General features: G+C 51.0%; 2 protein-coding genes across 2 annotated transcripts; one reads left to right on the top strand and one right to left on the bottom strand.

Annotated features, from left to right (window-relative positions):
* Window positions 1–10,008: 10,008 nt before the first annotated feature.
* LOC137822131 (uncharacterized) lies at window positions 10,009–10,524 on the top strand. Its single transcript, XM_068627035.1, has one exon. The coding sequence runs from the start codon at window positions 10,009–10,011 to the stop codon at window positions 10,522–10,524; it is 516 nt and encodes a 171-aa protein (XP_068483136.1).
* Window positions 10,525–16,450: 5,926 nt separating this feature from the next.
* Window positions 16,451–18,286, bottom strand: LOC137822130 (uncharacterized). Its single transcript, XM_068627034.1, has one exon. The coding sequence runs from the start codon at window positions 18,284–18,286 to the stop codon at window positions 16,451–16,453; it is 1,836 nt and encodes a 611-aa protein (XP_068483135.1).
* Between the last annotated feature and the right edge of the window lie 376 nt (window positions 18,287–18,662).

Genomic DNA, 18,662 nt, shown 5'->3' with positions numbered 1-18,662 from the left:
ATCCCTAACATATCTGCTAGGTTGAAGGCGCCCGAGAAGGTGGGCGACAAGGTGCTGGGGTCAAAACCGGACGCCTGGTGCGAGTTCCACCAGTGCTTTGGCCACAACCTGGACTCGTGTTTGTCTTTAGGATACCAGCTCGACGACCTGGTTAAGAGCGGGTTCCTAAACGACTACCTGCTGGATAGGAGGACGGGGGGAGCATCGAGTTCCCAGCCAGCAGGTGGAGAAGCCCAGCAACACGAAATGCCAATCCACGGGGAGATTCACACCATTGCAGGGGGTTTCTCAGGTGGTGGATGCACCGCATCGCAGAGGAAAAAGTATGCGCGATCGGTGATGGCAGTGGACATGTTTGAAGATCACTCACCGGAGGTGGACATTACGTTCACAAAGCAGGATCTTTGGGACGTTGTGCCTCACGACAACGATCCCATAGTTATTTCGTTGATAACAGCAGGGAGGAAGGTCCACTGAGTTCTAGTGGACCAAGGAAGCTCGGCAGACGTGATGTTCTGGCCGACTTTCACGCAGCTGGAATTGCCCCTTGACCAGCTGAGGCCCTATGGAGGGTGCTTATATGGATTCGCTGGTGACCAGGTGGAGGTCAGGGGGTACATTGAGCTGAGAACCACGTTTACAGATGAGGCTGGGTCGAGGACGGAGAAAATCAAGTACCTCATCGTAAACGCCCCGTCGACATATAACATCCTGTTGGGAAGGCCCACCCTTAACAGGATAGGCGCAATTCCATCAACTCGGCACATGAAGGTGAAGCTGCCGTCCATGGAAGGGGTGGTGATCACGATCAAGTCGGACCAGAAAGAAGCGAAAAGGTGCTATGAGAATAGCCTGAAAAACAAAAGGTCCGTGAGCTATGTAACAACCACCCCACCTCCCGGTGTGAAGCCCAGACCGCCGGCAACAGAGGATATCGCTGGAAGGGATGTAGAGATGGTAGACGCTGAGCTGGGGGAGAAAGAGGCTAGCCTGGAGGAGGAAGAGGCGCGGAATCGCCCCGAGGAAGCGAGGTAACTGGGAATCGCCAAGGCGGTGATCGCCAGAGAATCCAGGCCCAAACCCGTCGAGCAGTGGCTCGAGAAGGAGATCGGGGGGAAAGTTTTCAAGCTCGGAAGATCTCTGGAGGTCGATCTTCAGGACCAGATCGCCAAGGTGATTGAGCGGCATCTGGACGCGTTTGCTTGGTCCGCTTCGGACATGCCCGGGATCGATCCCGACTTCTTGTGCCATCATCTGGCGATAGACAACATGGTGAGACCGGTGCGACAAAGAAGAAGGAAATTTAATGAAGAGAGGAGGCAGGCGATCAAGGACGAGACCCAGAAACTCCTCGCGGCAGGCCACATCAGGGAAGTCCAGTACCCTGAGTGGTTGGCAAATGTCGTGCTGGTAAAGAAGAGTAACGGGAAATGGCGCATGTGCGTCGATTTCACCAATCTGAACAAAGCTTGCCCAAAGGATTCGTATCCTTTACCAAGCATTGATGCCCTGGTTGATAGTGCTGCAGGGTGCAAGCTGCTGAGTTTCCTGGACGCCTTCTCGGGCTATAATCAGATCAAGATGCATCCCATGGATGAAGAAAAAACAGCCTTCATGACGGAGAGGTCGTGCTACTGCTACAAGGTGATGCCGTTTGGGCTGAAGAACGCGGGGGCCACGTACCAGAGGTTGATGGATCGAGTACTTGCACCGATGCTGGGAAGGAACGTGCAAGCCTACGTCGATGACATGGTCGTGACCTCGCAGGAGAAGAGCAAGCACGTGGCAGACTTGGAAGAATTATTCACGACGATCGCCAAGTTCAAGTTGAAGCTCAACCCGGAGAAATGCATTTTCGGTGTGGAGGCTGGAAAGTTCTTGGGTTTTCTTTTGACTGAAAGGGGAATAGAGGCCAACCCGGACAAGTGTGCCGCCATCTTGGCGATGAGAAGCCCGGCTACAGTGAAAGAAGTCCAGCAGCTGACAGGTCGGATGGCAGCTCTATCTCGCTTCGTGTCAGCGAGCGGAGAAAAGGGACATCCCTATTTCCAATGTCTGCGGCGCAATAACAAGTTCGCCTGGACGAAAGAATGCGAGGAAGCTTTCGTCAAGCTGAAGGAATATCTGGCGAGCCCGCCGGTTCTGTGCAAACCACTGGCGGGAATCCCTCTCAGGTTGTATTTCGCTGTGACTGAGAGGGCGGTGAGTGCGGTGCTCGCCCAGGACCAGGATCAGGCTCAGAAGCCTATTTATTTTGTGAGCAAGGTGTTGCAGGGCCCAGAAACGAGATATCAGGCCCTTGAGAAGGCTGCGCTGGCTGTGGTGTTTTCAGCGAGGAGGTTGCGCCACTACTTCCACAGCTTCACAATACTGGTGATGACTGACCTGCCCATCCAGAAGGTCTTGAAGAAACCTGACGTTGCGAGAAGAATGGTGAAGTGGGCAGTAGAATTGTCAGAATTTGACATTAAATATGAGCCTCGAGGCCCGATCAAGGGGCAAATCTTCGCAGATTTTGTAGTCGAGCTCTCATCAGAGGCAACGCGGGTTGAAGGTGACGACTTCCGTTGGGTACTCTCGGTGGATGGATCATCGAACCAGCAGGGTAGCGGTGCTGGAGTAATATTGGAAGGACCCAACGACGTGCTGATCGAACAATCGTTGAGATTCGCCTTCAAAGCCAGCAACAATCAAGCAGAGTATGAGGCGCTGATCGCCGGGATTCTGCTGGCCAAGGAAATGGGAGCCAGAGTGCTGATGGCTAAGAGTGACTCGCTGCTAGTCACAGGGCAAGTAACAGGCGAGTTCCAGGCTAAAGATCCACAAATGGCGGCTTACTTGGCGTATGTGCAGGAATTGAAGAGTTCCTTTGCCTCTTTTGAAGTGGTACATGTGCCCCGAGAACAGAATGCCCGAGCTGACTTGCTTGCTAAGCTCGCCAGTTCAGGCAAGGGGGGTAGGCAGAGGACAGTGATTCAAGAAACTCTGAAGACGCCGAGGGCATTTGTAGCAGATCACCTGGTCCTTCAGATAAGCAGGTCGACGGAGAGAGCAGCGAGAAGCCACAAGTCTTTGACACAAGAAACTCTGAGATCGCCGAGAGTTAGAGCTTGTCGAGGAGAGAAGGTGGACGTGATGCAGGTCTGCGCCACCCATGAGCCAGACACTTGGATAACACAGTACAAGCGGTGCCTGGCAGATGGCCTCCTCCCGCTAGATCCAACAGAAGCTAAGAAGGTAAAGAAAAATTCCAGCAAGTATACATTGATTGATGGCGATCTGTACAGGTTTGGGTTCACTCACCCACTCCTGGAATGTATACACGGCGAGAAGTGCACGAGAATTATGGCAGAGCTCCACGAAGGAATATGTGGAAGTCACGTCGGGGGTCGAGCTCTGGCCGCGAGGACTCTCCGTGCAGGCTACTATTGGCCATCCATGAGAGAAGATTGCAAGAAGTATGCCCAATGCTGTAAATAGTGCCAGCAGCACGCCGATTGGCATAAGGCACCTCCCGAGGAGTTGAAGTCGATCTATAGCCCTTGGCCGTTTCATACTTGGGGAATCGACATCCTGGGACCTTTTCCACTGGCGATCAGGCAGATGAAGTACTTGGTGGTGGCGATTGAGTACTTCACCAAGTGGATTGAAGCAGAACCAGTGGCCCAGATCACCGCACACAAGATCGAAGGCTTTGTATGGAAGAACATCGTGTGCTGGTTTGGAGTGCTTAAGCGCCTGGTGTCAGATAATGGGACTCAGTTTGCAAGCCACCTGTTGAAGAAGCTTTGTGAAGGGGTTGGAATTCAGCAAGTGTTTGCATCCGTCGAGCACCCTCAGACGAATGGCCAGGTGGAATCAGCTAATCGGGTGTTGTTGAGAGGTTTGAAGAGAAGGCTTGAGAAAGCCAAGGGAAGTTGGGCTGAGGAGGTGCCCCGCATAGTCTGGGCGTACCACACCACCGAGCAGTCCGGAACCCATGAGACCCCGTTTAGCTTGGTCTATGGGTGTGACGCCATGATTCCGGTGGAGATCCAGGAAAGCTCGCCGAGATTCCAGAACTTCGTAGAGGAAGACTCGAATGAAGAGAGAAGGCTGAACCTGGATCTGCTGGATGAAGTCAGGGAGGAGGCAAGGCTGAAGGCTGAGGCGGTGAAAAGAAGGGTCGAGCGAAGGTACAATTCTAAGGTGATGCCAAGGCAGTTTAGAGAAGGCGATCTGGTGATGAGGAAGGCCCACCAGTACGAGATGGAGAATAAACTATCACCCAAGTGGACTGGACCGTTCAGAATAACCGAGGCGCTCGGGAACGGAGCCTACCGCTTAGAGACGCTGGAAGGAGGGGCGATTCCTCGCACCTAGAACGCCACACACCTGAAGTTGTACCATAGTTAAGAGCTTTGTAAGTAAAGACAAACACAAATGTTATATTATAATGTCTCTGTTAAAACAGTTTCAAGGGGGCACTCTTTTTTCCCTAAGGAGGGTTTTTAATGAGGCCACCCAATAAAAGAAGAGTTTTCGAAGTATAAGGTGTTTCCAGATTGCATGTGTGCTATTTTCGAAAGTTTGAAGAAAGACCTTGTCATTTGTACATGATTTGAGGCAAGAAAATATATATATCGCGTGCTTTCTAAAAAGTTTTAAAGTCCTCATCGTTTTTCGGCGATTAGAGGCACCAGTTAAGTTGTAAAGTCCTCATCGTCTTTCGGCGATTAGAGGCACCAGTTAAGTTTTAAAGTCCTCATCGTTTTTCGGCGATTAGAGGCACCAGTTAAGTTTTGAGTCCTCATCGTTTATTGGCGATCGGAGGCACCAGATGAAAGACCTCCTCGCCGTCAAGCGAGCGCAGGCGAGAAAGAGGAAAAGTCCTCCGTGTTTCCGGGAGCGAGAAGATGTAACTCCCGGGGCAACGTAGAGGCAAGTTAAAGACCTCCTCGCCGTTGAGCGGGTGCAGGCGAGAAAGGTCCTCAGTGCATCCAGGGGGGAGGAGATGTACACCTTGGGCAAGTTGAGGCACCGGATAAAGTCCTTATCGCCGTTGTGCGAGCCAAGGCCAGTTAAAGACCTCCTCGCCATTGAGCGGGTGCAGGCGAGAAAGGTCCTCAGTGCATCCAGGGGGGAGGAGATGTACACCCTGGGCAAGTTGAGGCACCGGATAAAGTCCTTATCGCCGTTGTGCGAGCCAAGGCCAATTAAAGACCTCCTCGCCGTTGAGCGAGCGCAGGCGAGAGAAAGAAAAGATCCTCAGTGCATCCAGGGGGAGGAGATGTACACCCTGGGCAAGTTGGGGCATCAAATAAAGTCCTTCTCGCCGTTGTGCGAGCTCAGGCGAGTTAAAGACCTTCTCGCTTATATGCGGGTATAGGCAAGATAAAATCCTTCTCGTCTTGAACGAGTTCAGGTATGGCGAAGAGGGCGGAAGAAGCTTGAAAGGTGGCTAAGGTAGGTTCGAAGAGAACGCTTAGCCAGCCGGTCTTCAGCTCTGAAGATCAGGGGGGTAAAGGAAGATCCCAAAGGGCATTTCTGCCCCAGATAAAGAAATGACTGCCAAAGCATGAGGCTGGGAAAAGCTGGTGTTACCAAGAGGTTTTGGCGATCGGGAAAAGTTCAAACGACGGCGAGAAGGTTGAAAGACTTGTTTGATAAAGCAGGTCGAATGGGACGTTGTTTGAACCGATAATTGAGTTACAGTTCGTTGCTTGGAAACTTTTCTTATGATCAGGTTAGTGCCTCAAGGGTACAAGTTGTGTAAAGCGATTGTTGCTTAAGTTTGAATCGGCTCGAAGCAGTTACGCCAAAGGTCGTGTTTGCAAAATCGCTAAGTTAAACGCGGCAAAGTTAAACATACAAAGAAGGTAAAAGCGCTCAAAAGAAGTCAGAAGAAAGAATATCCAAGTTTCGCTATTGAAATAAGTAACTGTTCAAAACACATATGCAAGAGTTTTTACAAGGTAAATACAAGTGAATTTATAAAGAAGCGGATGGGGTGGAATTGGTTGAGCCTTCGGCGGGAACGACTTTTCCATCTACTACTTCGTTGTTTAACGACACCATGCTGAGGTCGAGATCAGGGAATAGGCATGCGAATTGCTCCCGAGCGGCTTCGAATCAAGCAGTCAGAATCTGAGCAGAATTTAGCTTGAGTTCTTCAAACTGCCCTTGAAGTCCTCCAACCTGTTCCTTGAGCTCCTTATTCTGCTGCCCCTGCTCTTCAACCTGTTTTTGGAGTTGTTTGTTGGTCTCTTGAGCATGAAGAAGGTCGTCAGTAACCTTCTTTGATTCTGTTTGAGCTTGGGCCAACTCGGCAGCCATCTTCCCTTTCTCCTTGTTTGCCTCGGCGAGATCAGCCATGGCGTCGTCCCTTGCTTTTTCAACTTGCCCAAGTAGCTTCTCGCGGTCAATCGACCTCTGCTCCAGCTTTTGCACCCTGGCGGCGTCAGCTTGAATGTGAGCCTCCAGGTCGCTCGCCTTGGTGCGCAGAGGCACGATCTTGCTTTCTAGTTCAACTTTCTCTTGGGCAAGTTCGTGGACTTTGCGGCGAAGGTCGGCAGCTTCCTTGCGCGCCAGCCTAAGCTCGGTACTCAGGGCATCCTCTACTCGAGAATGTTCCATTTCCGCGAGCGTCAGGCTGAATGACACCTTCTCCACCTCAACCTTCATAGTGCTATTCTCGGTCTTGAGGTTGTAGAGATCGTCTTGAAGCCTCCTGGTGGAGCTCTCCACAGCCCTCGTTATGATTGATGGGATATCCTCTGCTATGGTTTTGAGTTTGGCAGTCAGAGGTTCCCACATCCTTGTGACTTCAAGGGAAAGGTTGGATGCCTGGAGAGGCGCCAGGGGGACTTGTGGAGGGTTCTCGCCGCCACCTTCCTTAGCAGGGTTTTCAGTGTTTGCTTCCTGGCGTGGCGACGCGACCGGGGACTCGGTAATTAGAATTGGGGAGGTGTGAGCAACCTCATTCCCGGTCGGAACGTTCTCTGCAGCTGAAGCATTTGAAGGAGGGCCCCCTCCAGCTGAGATATGGGGCGTAGAGGCACTTGGGGGGTCCTCTAGAAAGTTTGGCTCTTGAGCCTCGACTGCTGGCGGCGCAGTGGCCAGTGGAGTTGCTTGGACTGGTGGTGAAGGGGCTCGTGGTGTTGGCGATGAGGGAGGAGGAGCAGGTGTTGATGGTGGTGTTGAAGCTGGAAGAGGGGGTGGGGCAGGTGGAGAAGGAGGTGCCACCCTTTTCCTCTTTGTAACGAGGCCATCCGCAGTGACCTCGTCGTCCTCTTCCTCCTCCTCTTGGACGACTTGGGGGGCTTTCCGCTTTGGCCTTTTAAGGACCAGTTTCTTTCATTGGGTGGGCTCCTTAGGCGGTGATCGCCCATGAATGATGGCCTTCTCGACCGCCGAGTTGGGCACCGTCTGGGAACCGGTCGCCAACCCGTGGTTGCGGGCGAGCGCCTTCAAGTCAGCGAGCATGTTCTTACCCAACATGGTATCTGCATGGAACGAAAGTGCATGAGTTAGCTCCAAAGGGAAAAAAGATTAGTGTACAAGGCAATGAGACAGCAAAAACAGGCATATGCAGAAAAGATAAAACCAAAGTCTTGTGTGTGTCGCACAAGACGCCCAGAAACAATATCAGAAGCAATGTCAAGACAAGAGTGTAGCGTCCTGACCTATTTGGAATTCCAACTGGTCCTCAAAGAACTCGAAGGAAATCAGGGTGGGGGTCAAGAATGTTATGTGGGCATCTGCCACCCTCTTCCAGAATAGGCAAAGGTCTCGGTCCAAAGCTCCCATGCTATCAGGACTTCTGGGCCTCCTGAAGCAGCTCTTGGACTCCTTTTTCCCCTTGTCCACCCAGTACAAGGGGAAACCGTCGAGAAGGGAAGTGTCTTTGTCATTTGCGCGAACCTGGATGAACTTCCCCTTCCAATCCTTGTACGACTGCTGGAAGATGGTGAAAATGGATCTCCCAGCAATGGCATTCAAGCTGACCCGCAGGCGATCTCCTGGGTGCTTGGCCTCAAACAGGAATAAAAACACGTCCACTGACGCGGGCAACCCCAGGTGGGCGCACGTTATCTCAAAAGCTCGGACAAACGCCCAGCTGTTGGGGTGAAGCTGGGCGACAGCGATGTTGAGCTCGGTTAAGAGTTCCCTCTTAAATCGAGTAAGAGGGAACCTGAGTTTGACCTTCTTGAAGAAAGTGGTGTAGACGAAGCAGAAGGGCCCGTCGGCGCTCACTTTATCATCGGCGCACACTGGCAGAGCGGCGGGGCAAGGCAGCACCATCATTCTCTCATCGTGCTCCTTGTGAAACGATTGGTGGGCCTCGTCCCCATTGGTCAATCGCAGAACCGCTCCCGCAGTGTTCACCGAAGAGGTTTCCTTTAAGAGGGTTGGGTTAGCCCATGGGTATAAAGCCTTGAAGTCTGGCAGAGGGATGGGGGCTCCTCCAGTGTTTGGTGGGGTCGCCTGGGCCAGAGCGGTTTGGGAAGACGCAGGCCTCACAGCCTGCGAAGAGGGAGCACCACGAACTTGCGTTGAGTCGTGTGCTTGTGAAGGAGGGTTTCGCGCCGATGGAGGGGGGTTCGGGGTAATCTTGGTGCGAGTCATGGTAGCAACTGCAAAGGAAGAAGAAAGAGAAAGAATAATAATCAGGAGGGTTACAAAGGCTGACTCGATCATAGAAGGAAGGTGAAAGACGAACGAATGTGAGTTCGTTGCGACGATCGACAAAGCCCTAAGTTACGCAGAAGGAGTAATGGAAAAACAGCCCACAGCGTATGCACCAGACAGTTACAGGATGATGCAAATCGGTGAAAATGCAAGGGAACCCAGCAGATGAAGGAAAGTAGTTACCTTTCGATGATCAGGAAAACGTTGAAGGGAGGTGGTGATCTAGAGCGTCGAGGAACGTCGAGAGCTTTCGCAGAGGGAAATGAGAACGTATGCAAGTGTGAAGAAAGTGATGGAACAGTAGGAGCGTAAGGGGTTTAAGGGTTTTCGAAATAAGTTTTGGAAGCGCTAACGGCAGATGAAGAGAGCCGTTGATGAAGCCACGTGTCGAGCGATCGGTGGAGGGTTTGGTGGAGCGTCAGAGCAGCAGAAAGTACGATCGCTTGGAATTCTGCGTCAGTGCCACGTAGATCGGTGTTGACAAGGGCTCTTTCAGTCTTTTCGCTAGACAAGTCTTCGCTTAAGACTGGGGGGCTTGTGTACCGCCCTGGTGGACGGGTGTGATGACGTGGCATCCTGCTACAGTGTAGGCGTGTTGACAAGGCGCCAGGTTGGCAGATGGGAAGGAAGTCGGGAGGCACGTGTGGTCGCCGATTGTTAAGTTGGCGTGTTCCGATTTCCAGTTTACCAGAATAGGCGATCGCCAGGTTGAAGATGAAGTCGCCAGATGTAGACTCAGGCGACCAGGCAGTCGGAGATCGCCAGAATAAGCACATCGCCGAAGACGAAGGAGAAGCAGATTATGAAGGCGGCCGACGAGACCACAGGGAAGGTGTTTGAAGGCCCTAACTCGCCAGTTTCAGTAGAGATCGCACTCCTAAGTTAGCTATGCACTGGGCCGTACCATGCATAAGTAACTTAGCCAAAATAAGAGTAGAAGCAGCGCCAAGTCAGGGAGCCTCCAGATGATGGCACGTGTACAGTTGGATGCGAGCCACGTGTCCAGGTCATTAACTGCCAGGAGAGAGAAAACCACCAGGTATATAAGAGTTCTTAACAGATTTTCTAAGGTACACGCATTCAGTTCATACACTTTACGCTTGCGAGTGACAGAGCTGTTTGTGAGAGAGAGTTTACATGGTTCCAGTTCTTAGTATTTGGTGATACCGTCACTGACTTGAGCGTCGGAGTGCGATCGGCCGCAGCGGCGCCGTGTCGTTTCTTTGCAGGTTCTTGAGGTAGATCCAGAGGAGGAACGAAAGTGAGAAGCGGCGCGCACGTCGATCCTTTGACGAGGCATTCTCCAGCGCTCCGGTCAACAGGCAGGATCATCTTACGATGCGGGGATTGGAGTTTTCGCGGTTAGAAAATGCTCTGAAGGAAGAGTTGCGGAGCGAACGTAAAAACAGCGCTGAACTAGACCAAAAGCTCAACGCCAAACTCTTAGAGGTCACCGAACTCGAGGGCAGACTCGTGCATCAACAGGAGAAGATAACGGACCTTGAGGAGACTCTCAAGGCCAAAGGGGCCTACGTGGATGAGCTTGAGGCCAAGTCAATTGAGAGGGAAGATCTGCTGGGTAAAATCAAAGCTGACGTGGATAAAAAAGCCAAGGAACTGAGTGAGAAGGATAAGGAGCTGAACGAATCTGCAGCAAAGCTTGCCCAGACGCTTGAGGAAAATGAAAAGCTGAAGAAACAAAGTGAAGAACTCGACCTCAGCGCCGCAAACGTTCTGACTTCCGGGTTCGGCGCGGCCTTGGAGCAGTTCGCTTGTGCTTACCCCGACTTGGACCTCTCCCAGTTCTCAATTTGCCATGAAGTGGTAGACGACAAAATTGTACCCTCAGATTAACGTTTTCATTTGACGTTTTGTTTAGAAACATTCTGAAATACTTACATATTCGACCTCTGTCTATGTGCAACGAATCTGTTTGTAATGACTTCTTTTATTTGGACCGTGTTAACATATGCACATGGTTTATCTTTTACCTGTCGTGCGATCACTTGATAATTTGGTGGGCTCTCACTTAACCCAATTAACTTAGCGCAAACTGATGCTTAATTTTCTGGCAATCAACTTATTTTAAACAAACGGTTAGTCTATAGTAATAACATTTGACACGAAATTACTTACTGAGCAGTAGGCGAGAGTCATTTTTAGCATCTGAATTCTCGCTTGCCTGATCTGCCAAGTGACATGTGTATTTCCAGGTCATCGCCTAAGACTTTGTTGGCCAGGTTCTGCACTGAGGACTTTCAAACTTGCCTTAATTTTCTTAAGCAAAGAGGTCTTGTACTCTGTTCTTGCCTGAACTCACTCTGAGGTGAGAAGGACTTTATCTGGCCTGAACTCGCTCGACGGCGAGAAGGACTTTATCTGGCCTGAACTCGCTCGACGGCGAGAAGGACTTTATCTTGCCTGAACTCGCTCGACGGCGAGAAGGAATTTATCTGGTGCCTCAACTTGCCCAGGGGCTACCTTTTCCCTGGATGCACTGAGGACTTTTAATCTCATCTGGTATCGGGGCTAGCTATTCATACTTGAGGAGGGGGCGTTCCGAAGGAATCCCTTAACCCCTACTCAAGGACTAGGCGTCCGGATTTTAACTGGTATCTGGTACCGGGGCTAGCTATTCATACTTGAGGAGGGGGCGTCCCGAAGGAATCCCTTAACCCCTGCTCAAGGACTAGGCGCCCGGATTTTAACTGTTATCTGGTACCGGGACTAGCTATTCATACTTGAGGAGGGGGCGTCCCGAAGGAATCCCTTAACCCCTGCTCAAGGACTAGGCGCCCGGATTTTAACTGTTATCTGGTACCGGGGCTAGCTATTCATACTTGAGGAGGGGGCGTCCCGAAGGAATCCCTTAACCCCTGCTCAAGGACTAGGCGCCCAGATTTTAACTGTTATCTGGTACCGGGGCTAGCTATTCATACTTGAGGAGGGGGCGTCCCGAAGGAATCCCTTAACCCCTGCTCAAGGACTAGGCGCCCGGATTTTAACTATTATCTGGTACCGGGGCTAGCTATTCATACTTGAGGAGGGGGCGTCCCGAAGGAATCCCTTAACCCCTGCTCAATGACTAGGCGCTCGGATTTTAACTGTTATCTGGTACCGGGGCTAGCTATTCATACTTGAGGAGGGGGCGTCCCGAAGGAATCCCTTAACCCCTGCTCAAGGACTAGGCGCCCGGATTTTAACTGTTATCTGGTACCGGGGCTAGCTATTCATACTTGAGGAGGGGGCGTCCCGAAGGAATCCCTTAACCCCTGCTCAAGGACTAGGCGCCCGGATTTTAACTGTTATCTGGTACCGGGGCTAGCTATTCATACTTGAGGAGGGGGCGTCCCGAAGGAATCCCTTAACCCCTGCTCAAGGACTAGGCGCCTGGATTTTAACTCATACTGGACATACCTGTCATCTTGCTCTGAACTTTCGCCTATACTCGTTCTTGGCTCTGAACTTTCGCCTATACTCGTTCTTGGCGAGTAGGACTTCTTAATTTGTTCTTGCCTAAACTCGTTCTTGGCGAGTAGGACTTAAAACTTAACTTTCACCTCCGATTGCCAGGTGGCGATAGGAACTTAAAAACTTTACACTTGTGCCCCTGATCGCTAGGTGGCGATGAGGACTTAAAAACTCAATTTGTGCCTCCGATCGCCGAGTGACGATGAGGACTTAGAACTTGACTTGTACCTCCAATCGCCAAGCGGCGATGAGGACTTAAAACTTGACTTGTGCCTCCAATCGCCAAGCGGCGATGAGGACTTAAAACTTGACTTGTGCCTCCAATCGCCAAGTGGCGATGAGGACTTAAAACTTGACTTGTGCCTCCAATCGCCAAGTGGCGATGAGGACTTAAAACTTAACCTTTACCTCTGATCGCCAACTGGCGATGAGGGCGTAAAAACTTAATTTGTGCCTCTAATCGCCGAGTGGCGATGAGGACTTAAAAAACTTTATGCATGCGATTTGAATCTGCCCTAAATTACACAAGGGCGACTAAGTCTTTTGTTTTAAAATTTAAAACGATAACCATGCAAACTCAATAACTGGGAAAACTTGATAAACTCGAAACTTTCTTTTATTGGGTGGCCTCATTAAAAAACCCTTTTTAGGGAAAAAGAGCGCCACCTTGAAAAAACTGTTTTCACTTAACTGTTCGAGTTAACTGCTACTTACAATGCTTCAACTGTAATAAAACTTGAGATGAGTAGCGTTCCAAGTGCGAGGAATCGCCCCTCCCTCCAGTGTTTCCAAACGGTAGGCGCCGTTCCCGAGTGCTTCAGTTATTCTAAACGGTCCCGTCCATTTGGGTGACAATTTATTCTGCATCTCGTACAGGTGGGCCTTCCTCATTACCAAGTCGCCATCTCTGAACTGTCTTGGCCTTGCCCTAGAATTGTACTTGCGCTCGACTCTTCTCTTTATTGCTTCAGCCTTTACCCTTGCCTCCTCCTTGACCTCATCCAACAAATCTAAGTTCATCCTCCTTTCTGCATTCGAGCCTTCTGCTACGAAGTTCTGGAATCTCGGCGAGCTTTCCTGGATTTCAATTGGGATCATCGCATCGCACCCGTACACCAAGCTAAACGGGGTTTCGTGGGTTCCTGACTGTTCAGTGGTATGATATGCCCATATTATACGGGGAACTTCCTCAGCCCAAGATCCTTTGGCCTTCTCCAATCTCCTCTTCAAACCTCTTAGTAAAACCCGATTAGCCGACTCCACCTGCCCATTCGTTTGTGGGTGTTTCCACAGAAGCGAACACCTGTTGAGTTCCAACATCCTCGCACAGCTTCTTCAGCAGGTGACTTGCGAACTGAGTCCCGTTATCCGATACCAAACGCTTGGGCACACCGAAACGACACACAATATTCTTCCATACGAAATTCTGAATTTTGTGCGTGGTGATCTGGGCTACTGGTTCTGCTTCAATCCACTTCGTGAAGTATTTGACTGCCACAACCAAATACTTCATCTGCCTAATCGCCAATGGGAAGGGTCCCAGGATATCGATTTCCCATGTGTGGAAAGGCCAGGGACTGTAGATTGATTTTAATTCTTCCGGAGGCGCCTTGTGCCAATCGGCGTGCTCCTGGCACTGCTTGCAACGTTGGGCATATCTATTGCAGTCTTCCCTCATTGTCGGCCAATAATAACCTGCACGGATGGTTCTTGTCGCCAAGGCTCGACCTCCGATGTGACTCCCGCAAATCCCTTCGTGGAGCTCGGCCATAATTCTCGTGCACCTCTCTCCATACACACATACTAAAAGGGGGTGTGTGAACCCAAACCTGTACAACTCGCCATCGATGAGGGTGAACTTGTTGGAGTTCTTTTTTACCTTCCTAGCTTCCGTCGGGTCCATTGGGAGTACGCCATCTGCCATGTAGCGCTGGTATGGCGTTATCCATGTGTCCGGCTCGTGGACGGCGCAAACTTGTGTCATCTTTATTTCTCCCACTAGATGCGCTCTAACCCTTGGCGTCCTCAAGGTCTCCTGAGATAGAGACTTATGACCCCTTGCCATCCCTTCCCTTGACTTGCAGACTTGGAGAACTTGGTGGTCCGCCACGAACGCTCGAGGTGTCTTCAGGGTATCTTGTATGACGGTCCTCTGCCTGCCCCCCTTGCCCGAACTGGCGAGCTTTGCTAGCAAGTCAGCTCGGGCGTTCTGCTCTCTTGGCACATGCACTACTTCGAACGAAACAAAAGACTTCCTCAACTCCTGCACATACTCCAGATAAGCTGCCATCTGCGGATCCTTAGCCTGGAACTCGCCAGTTACTTGGCCTGTGATTAGCAATGAATCGCTCTTGGCCAACAGCACCCTTGCTCCCATCTCCTTTGCCAACAAGACACCAGCGATCAAAGCCTCATATTCCGCTTGGTTATTGTTGGCTTTAAAGGCAAACTTTAGGGACTGTTCTATCAACACGCCGTTGGGTCCTTCCAGAATTATCCCGGCCCCACTGCCCAACTGGTTAGAGGACCCATCCACTGAGAGCACCCAACGAAAACCATCTCCGGCGCTTTGCACTGTTTCAGAAGATAGTTCGACCACGAAGTCAGCGAAGATTTGTCCCTTGATCGGTCCTCGGGGCTCATACTTGATGTCGAACTCCGACAACTCTACCGCCCATTTTACCATTCTTCCAGCCACATCTGGTTTCTTTAGAACCTTCTGGATAGGTAAGTCGGTCATCACCAATACTGTAAAACTCTGGAAGTAATGGCGCAACCTCCTCGCCGAAAACACTACTGCCAGTGCTGCTTTCTCCAAAGCCTGATATCTCACTTATGGGCCCTGCAACACCTTGTTGACAAAATAAACGGGTTTCTGAATTTGATCTTGGTCCTGGACGAGCACCGCACTCAGCGCCTTCTCGGTTACGGCGAAGTATAACCTGAGGGGCGCTCCCATTTGAGGTTTGCACAGAACCGACGGGCTTGCCAAGTACTCTTTGAGTTTTATGAAAGCCTCTTCACACTCCTTCGTCCAGACAAACCTATTGTTCCTTTTCAAGCACTGGAAATATGGGTGACCCCTCTCTCCACTGGCAGACACAAATCGCGACAGGGTGGCCATCCGACCCGTGAGCTGCTGCACCTCCTTAACCGTAGCAGGGCTCCTCATCGCCAAAATGGCCACACACTTGTCAGGGTTTGCTTCGATCCCTCTTTCGGTCAAGAGAAAACCTAAGAACTTTCCCGCTTCCACGCCGAAAATGCATTTCTCAGGGTTCAGCTTCAGTTTGTATTTGGCTATCGTAACGAACAACTCCTCCAAGTCGGCTATATGCTGGTTTTTTTCCAGGGATGTTACGACCATATCGTCAACGTAAGCTAGCACGTTCCTCCCAAGCATAGGTGCAAGCACTTTATCCATCAATCTCTGGTACGTGGCTCCCGCGTTCTTCAGCCCAAAAGGCATCACCTTGTAGCAATAGCACGACTTCTCTGTCATGAAGGCAGTTTTTTCCTCGTCCATGGGGTGCATCTTAATTTGGTTGTACCCCGAGAACGCGTCTAAGAAACTCAACAACTTACACCCTGCTGCGCTGTGCACTAGGGTGTCTATACTTGGCAAAGGATAGGAATCCTTTGGACAGGCTTTATTTAGATCTGTGAAGTCGACACACATTCGCCATTTCCCATTGCTCTTCTTTACCAATACAACATTGGCGAGCCATTCCGGATACTGTATCTCCTTGATGTGGCCCGCCTCGAGGAGTTTTTGCGTTTCATCTCTGATCGCCTGTCTCCTTTCTTCATTGAATTTTCTTCTTCTTTGTCGGACTGGTCTGACTTGAGGGTCCATTGCTAGACGATGACATAAAAAATCAGGGTCGATTCCTGGCATATCCGAGGCAGACCACGCGAACGCGTCCAGATGCCTGCCTATCACCTTGGCGATCTGTTCCTGTGTCTCGCCGTCTAAAGTCTTCCCCAATTTAAAAGTTTTGCCGCCGATCTCCCTCTCGAGCCAATCTCCAACTGGGCGAGGCCTCCTCTCACTAGCGAGCAATGCTCTCACAATGCTTGACTCCCTAGCGGCTTCCGGGAAGCTTTCCTCTTCCTCTACTCTAGCGTTGCTCTCAGGCTTCGGCTCAACATCTTCCATGGTTACGTCGCCCTTGGTGGCTACTTCCAATGCCACATCCATACCCACGTCGCCTTCGGCGGTCCCCTCTGACGCTGCGTCCACGGCCCGTCGGCTTTCCTGCGCATTCCCCGCACCAAGAGGTGGTGTTGTGGTCACATGGCACACTGATCACCTGTTCTTGAGGCTGTTTTCGTAACATCTCTTTGCCTCTTCTTGGTCAGATCGGATTGTGACGATCACCCCTTCCATTGAAGGTAATTTGACCTTCATGTGCCTCGTGGAGGGTACAACTCCAATCCTATTGAGTGTTGGCCTTCCCAATAGGATATAATATGCTGAGGGGGCGTTCACGACAAGGTATTTGATTTTCTCTGTGCGCGAGGCGGCCCCATCTGTGAACGTTGTTCTTAACTCAATGTATCCCCTGACTTCGACTTGATCACCCGCAAAACCGTATAAGCAGCCCCCATATGGCCTCAACTGGTCTGTAGATAGTTGTAGCCTTTCGAAGGTCGGCCAGAACATCACGTCTGCCGAGCTCCCTTGATCGACTAAGACCCGATGAACCGTTCTTCCTGCCGTGACGAGCGAGATCACAATGGGATCGTTGTCATGCGACACAACATCCCTGAGGTCTTCCTTAGTGAACGTGATGTCCACATCGGGCGAATGGTCCTCAAAAACTTCCACTGACATTACGGATCTCGCATACCTCTTACGCTGCGATGCCGTACACCCGCCACCCGAGAACCCACCGGCTATGGTGTGGATTTCACCGAGGACGGGCGCCTCGTGTTGCTGCCCCTCACTACCCCCCGGTTGCGAGCCTGACGGTCGTCCCGCCTGTTTCTCCATCAAGTAATCCTTCAGGAAACCATTCTTCACGAGCTCATCCAACTGATAGCCAAGCGCCAGACAGTTGTTAATATGGTGCCCAAATGCTTCGTGGAATTCGCACCATGACTCCTTGCGAGGCCCCAGCACCTTGTCAGCTTTAATCGGCGGCCTCAACCTGTCGGCTATGCTGGGTATCGCAATCAGATCTTTGAGTTCCATCACGAAGTTGTGCCTCAGCGGCTTGCTTGCTTCTCTCCCTTCCTCTACTCGACTCTTAGGTTGGGTCCTTCGTGGCTCGTAAGCGCGTTTCCTGTCAAAATGTTTCCTTTCTGTGACGGCTTGGTGAACCCGAACAGGTTGCGTGCGTATCTGTGCCTTGGGGCGTGCTGGCACAGTGGTTGTCCATTTCTCGTACGTTTCACCTTCCGAGGCAATATGTTTTACCGCTTGTCGCCTTATCTCGGCGAAGGTTTTGGGGCAACTGCGATTAAGCGTTTTACTGAAAGATCCGGGACGCACCCCCTTCTTGAATGCGTATACAATCATGGGTTCCTCCTTGGTGCCTACTTTCACTACCTGTGCCCCAAAGCGGCTTATGTACTCCTTTAGGGTTTCGCCTAGGAACTGCTTGACGTCGAAAAGATCGTACGAGACTGGGGCGGGAGTTTTGTTGGCTAGGTACTGTTCTTTAAATAGTTGTGAAAGTTGGGCGAAGGACGTGATGTGGCCCTCTGGGAGGCTAATGAACCAGTCCATGGCCATCCCTGTCAGGGTGCTCATGAAAAGTTTGCACCTAACGACGTCTGAACCACCTACCAGCAACATCTGTATGTGGAACGCCGTGAGGTGTGCTTCGGGATCCTCCATTCCCGTGAAGGTCGCTTTGGGTCCTGTGAACGTATTGGGAATTGCCGTCTCCAAGATTGCCTGTGAAAATGGTGTTGTGAATTCCCTGGGTGGGGATGTAGCCTCCGGTTCGTCTCTGCCACGCCATCTATGGCGTAACTCCTCGTTGGTGCGGTGGAGTTCCCCGCTTCTTGATGGAGGAGGGCCAAGCACATCTAGCCATGGGAGCCAAAGCCCACACCATGAAGAGCGTTTAGACCAAGGAAAGCGTCTAGCTCCAAGGAATGAGCGTCTAGGCCGTGAAGAAGGAAAGCTACCCATGGAGCGTCTAGGTGTGGCACTAGACCGTCTAGGTCCTCTCACAAGATCAATGGCTAAGCATGTACAAGCACAAGTGGATGAAGCCACGGATGGAAGAGAGAAGGCCTTGTATATGTTGCATTAAGGCCCAATAGGGGTACTTAGTAGATAGGGTAGTGTAGAAAGCACATTTGAATGAAACCTTCTAGAACTTGGCTAGGTGTGACCAGTCATGGCACATGGTCTAGCTTTGCATTTCATTTGGTTTACATTTCATTATGTATTAGCTTAGGATTTACGTCCCAAATAGCCTATAAATAGGGAGGCTATCTCATGTATTTTGCAAGTTTATTGTGAGTAAAGTTATGCTGCCCATTTGTGCTCAACTTTGCTTCTC

This window comes from Phaseolus vulgaris, chromosome 9 (assembly GCF_000499845.2).
Source record: "Phaseolus vulgaris cultivar G19833 chromosome 9, P. vulgaris v2.0, whole genome shotgun sequence".
NCBI classification, from domain to species: domain Eukaryota; kingdom Viridiplantae; phylum Streptophyta; class Magnoliopsida; order Fabales; family Fabaceae; genus Phaseolus; species Phaseolus vulgaris.
This window is presented reverse-complemented; position numbering and strand designations above follow the sequence as displayed.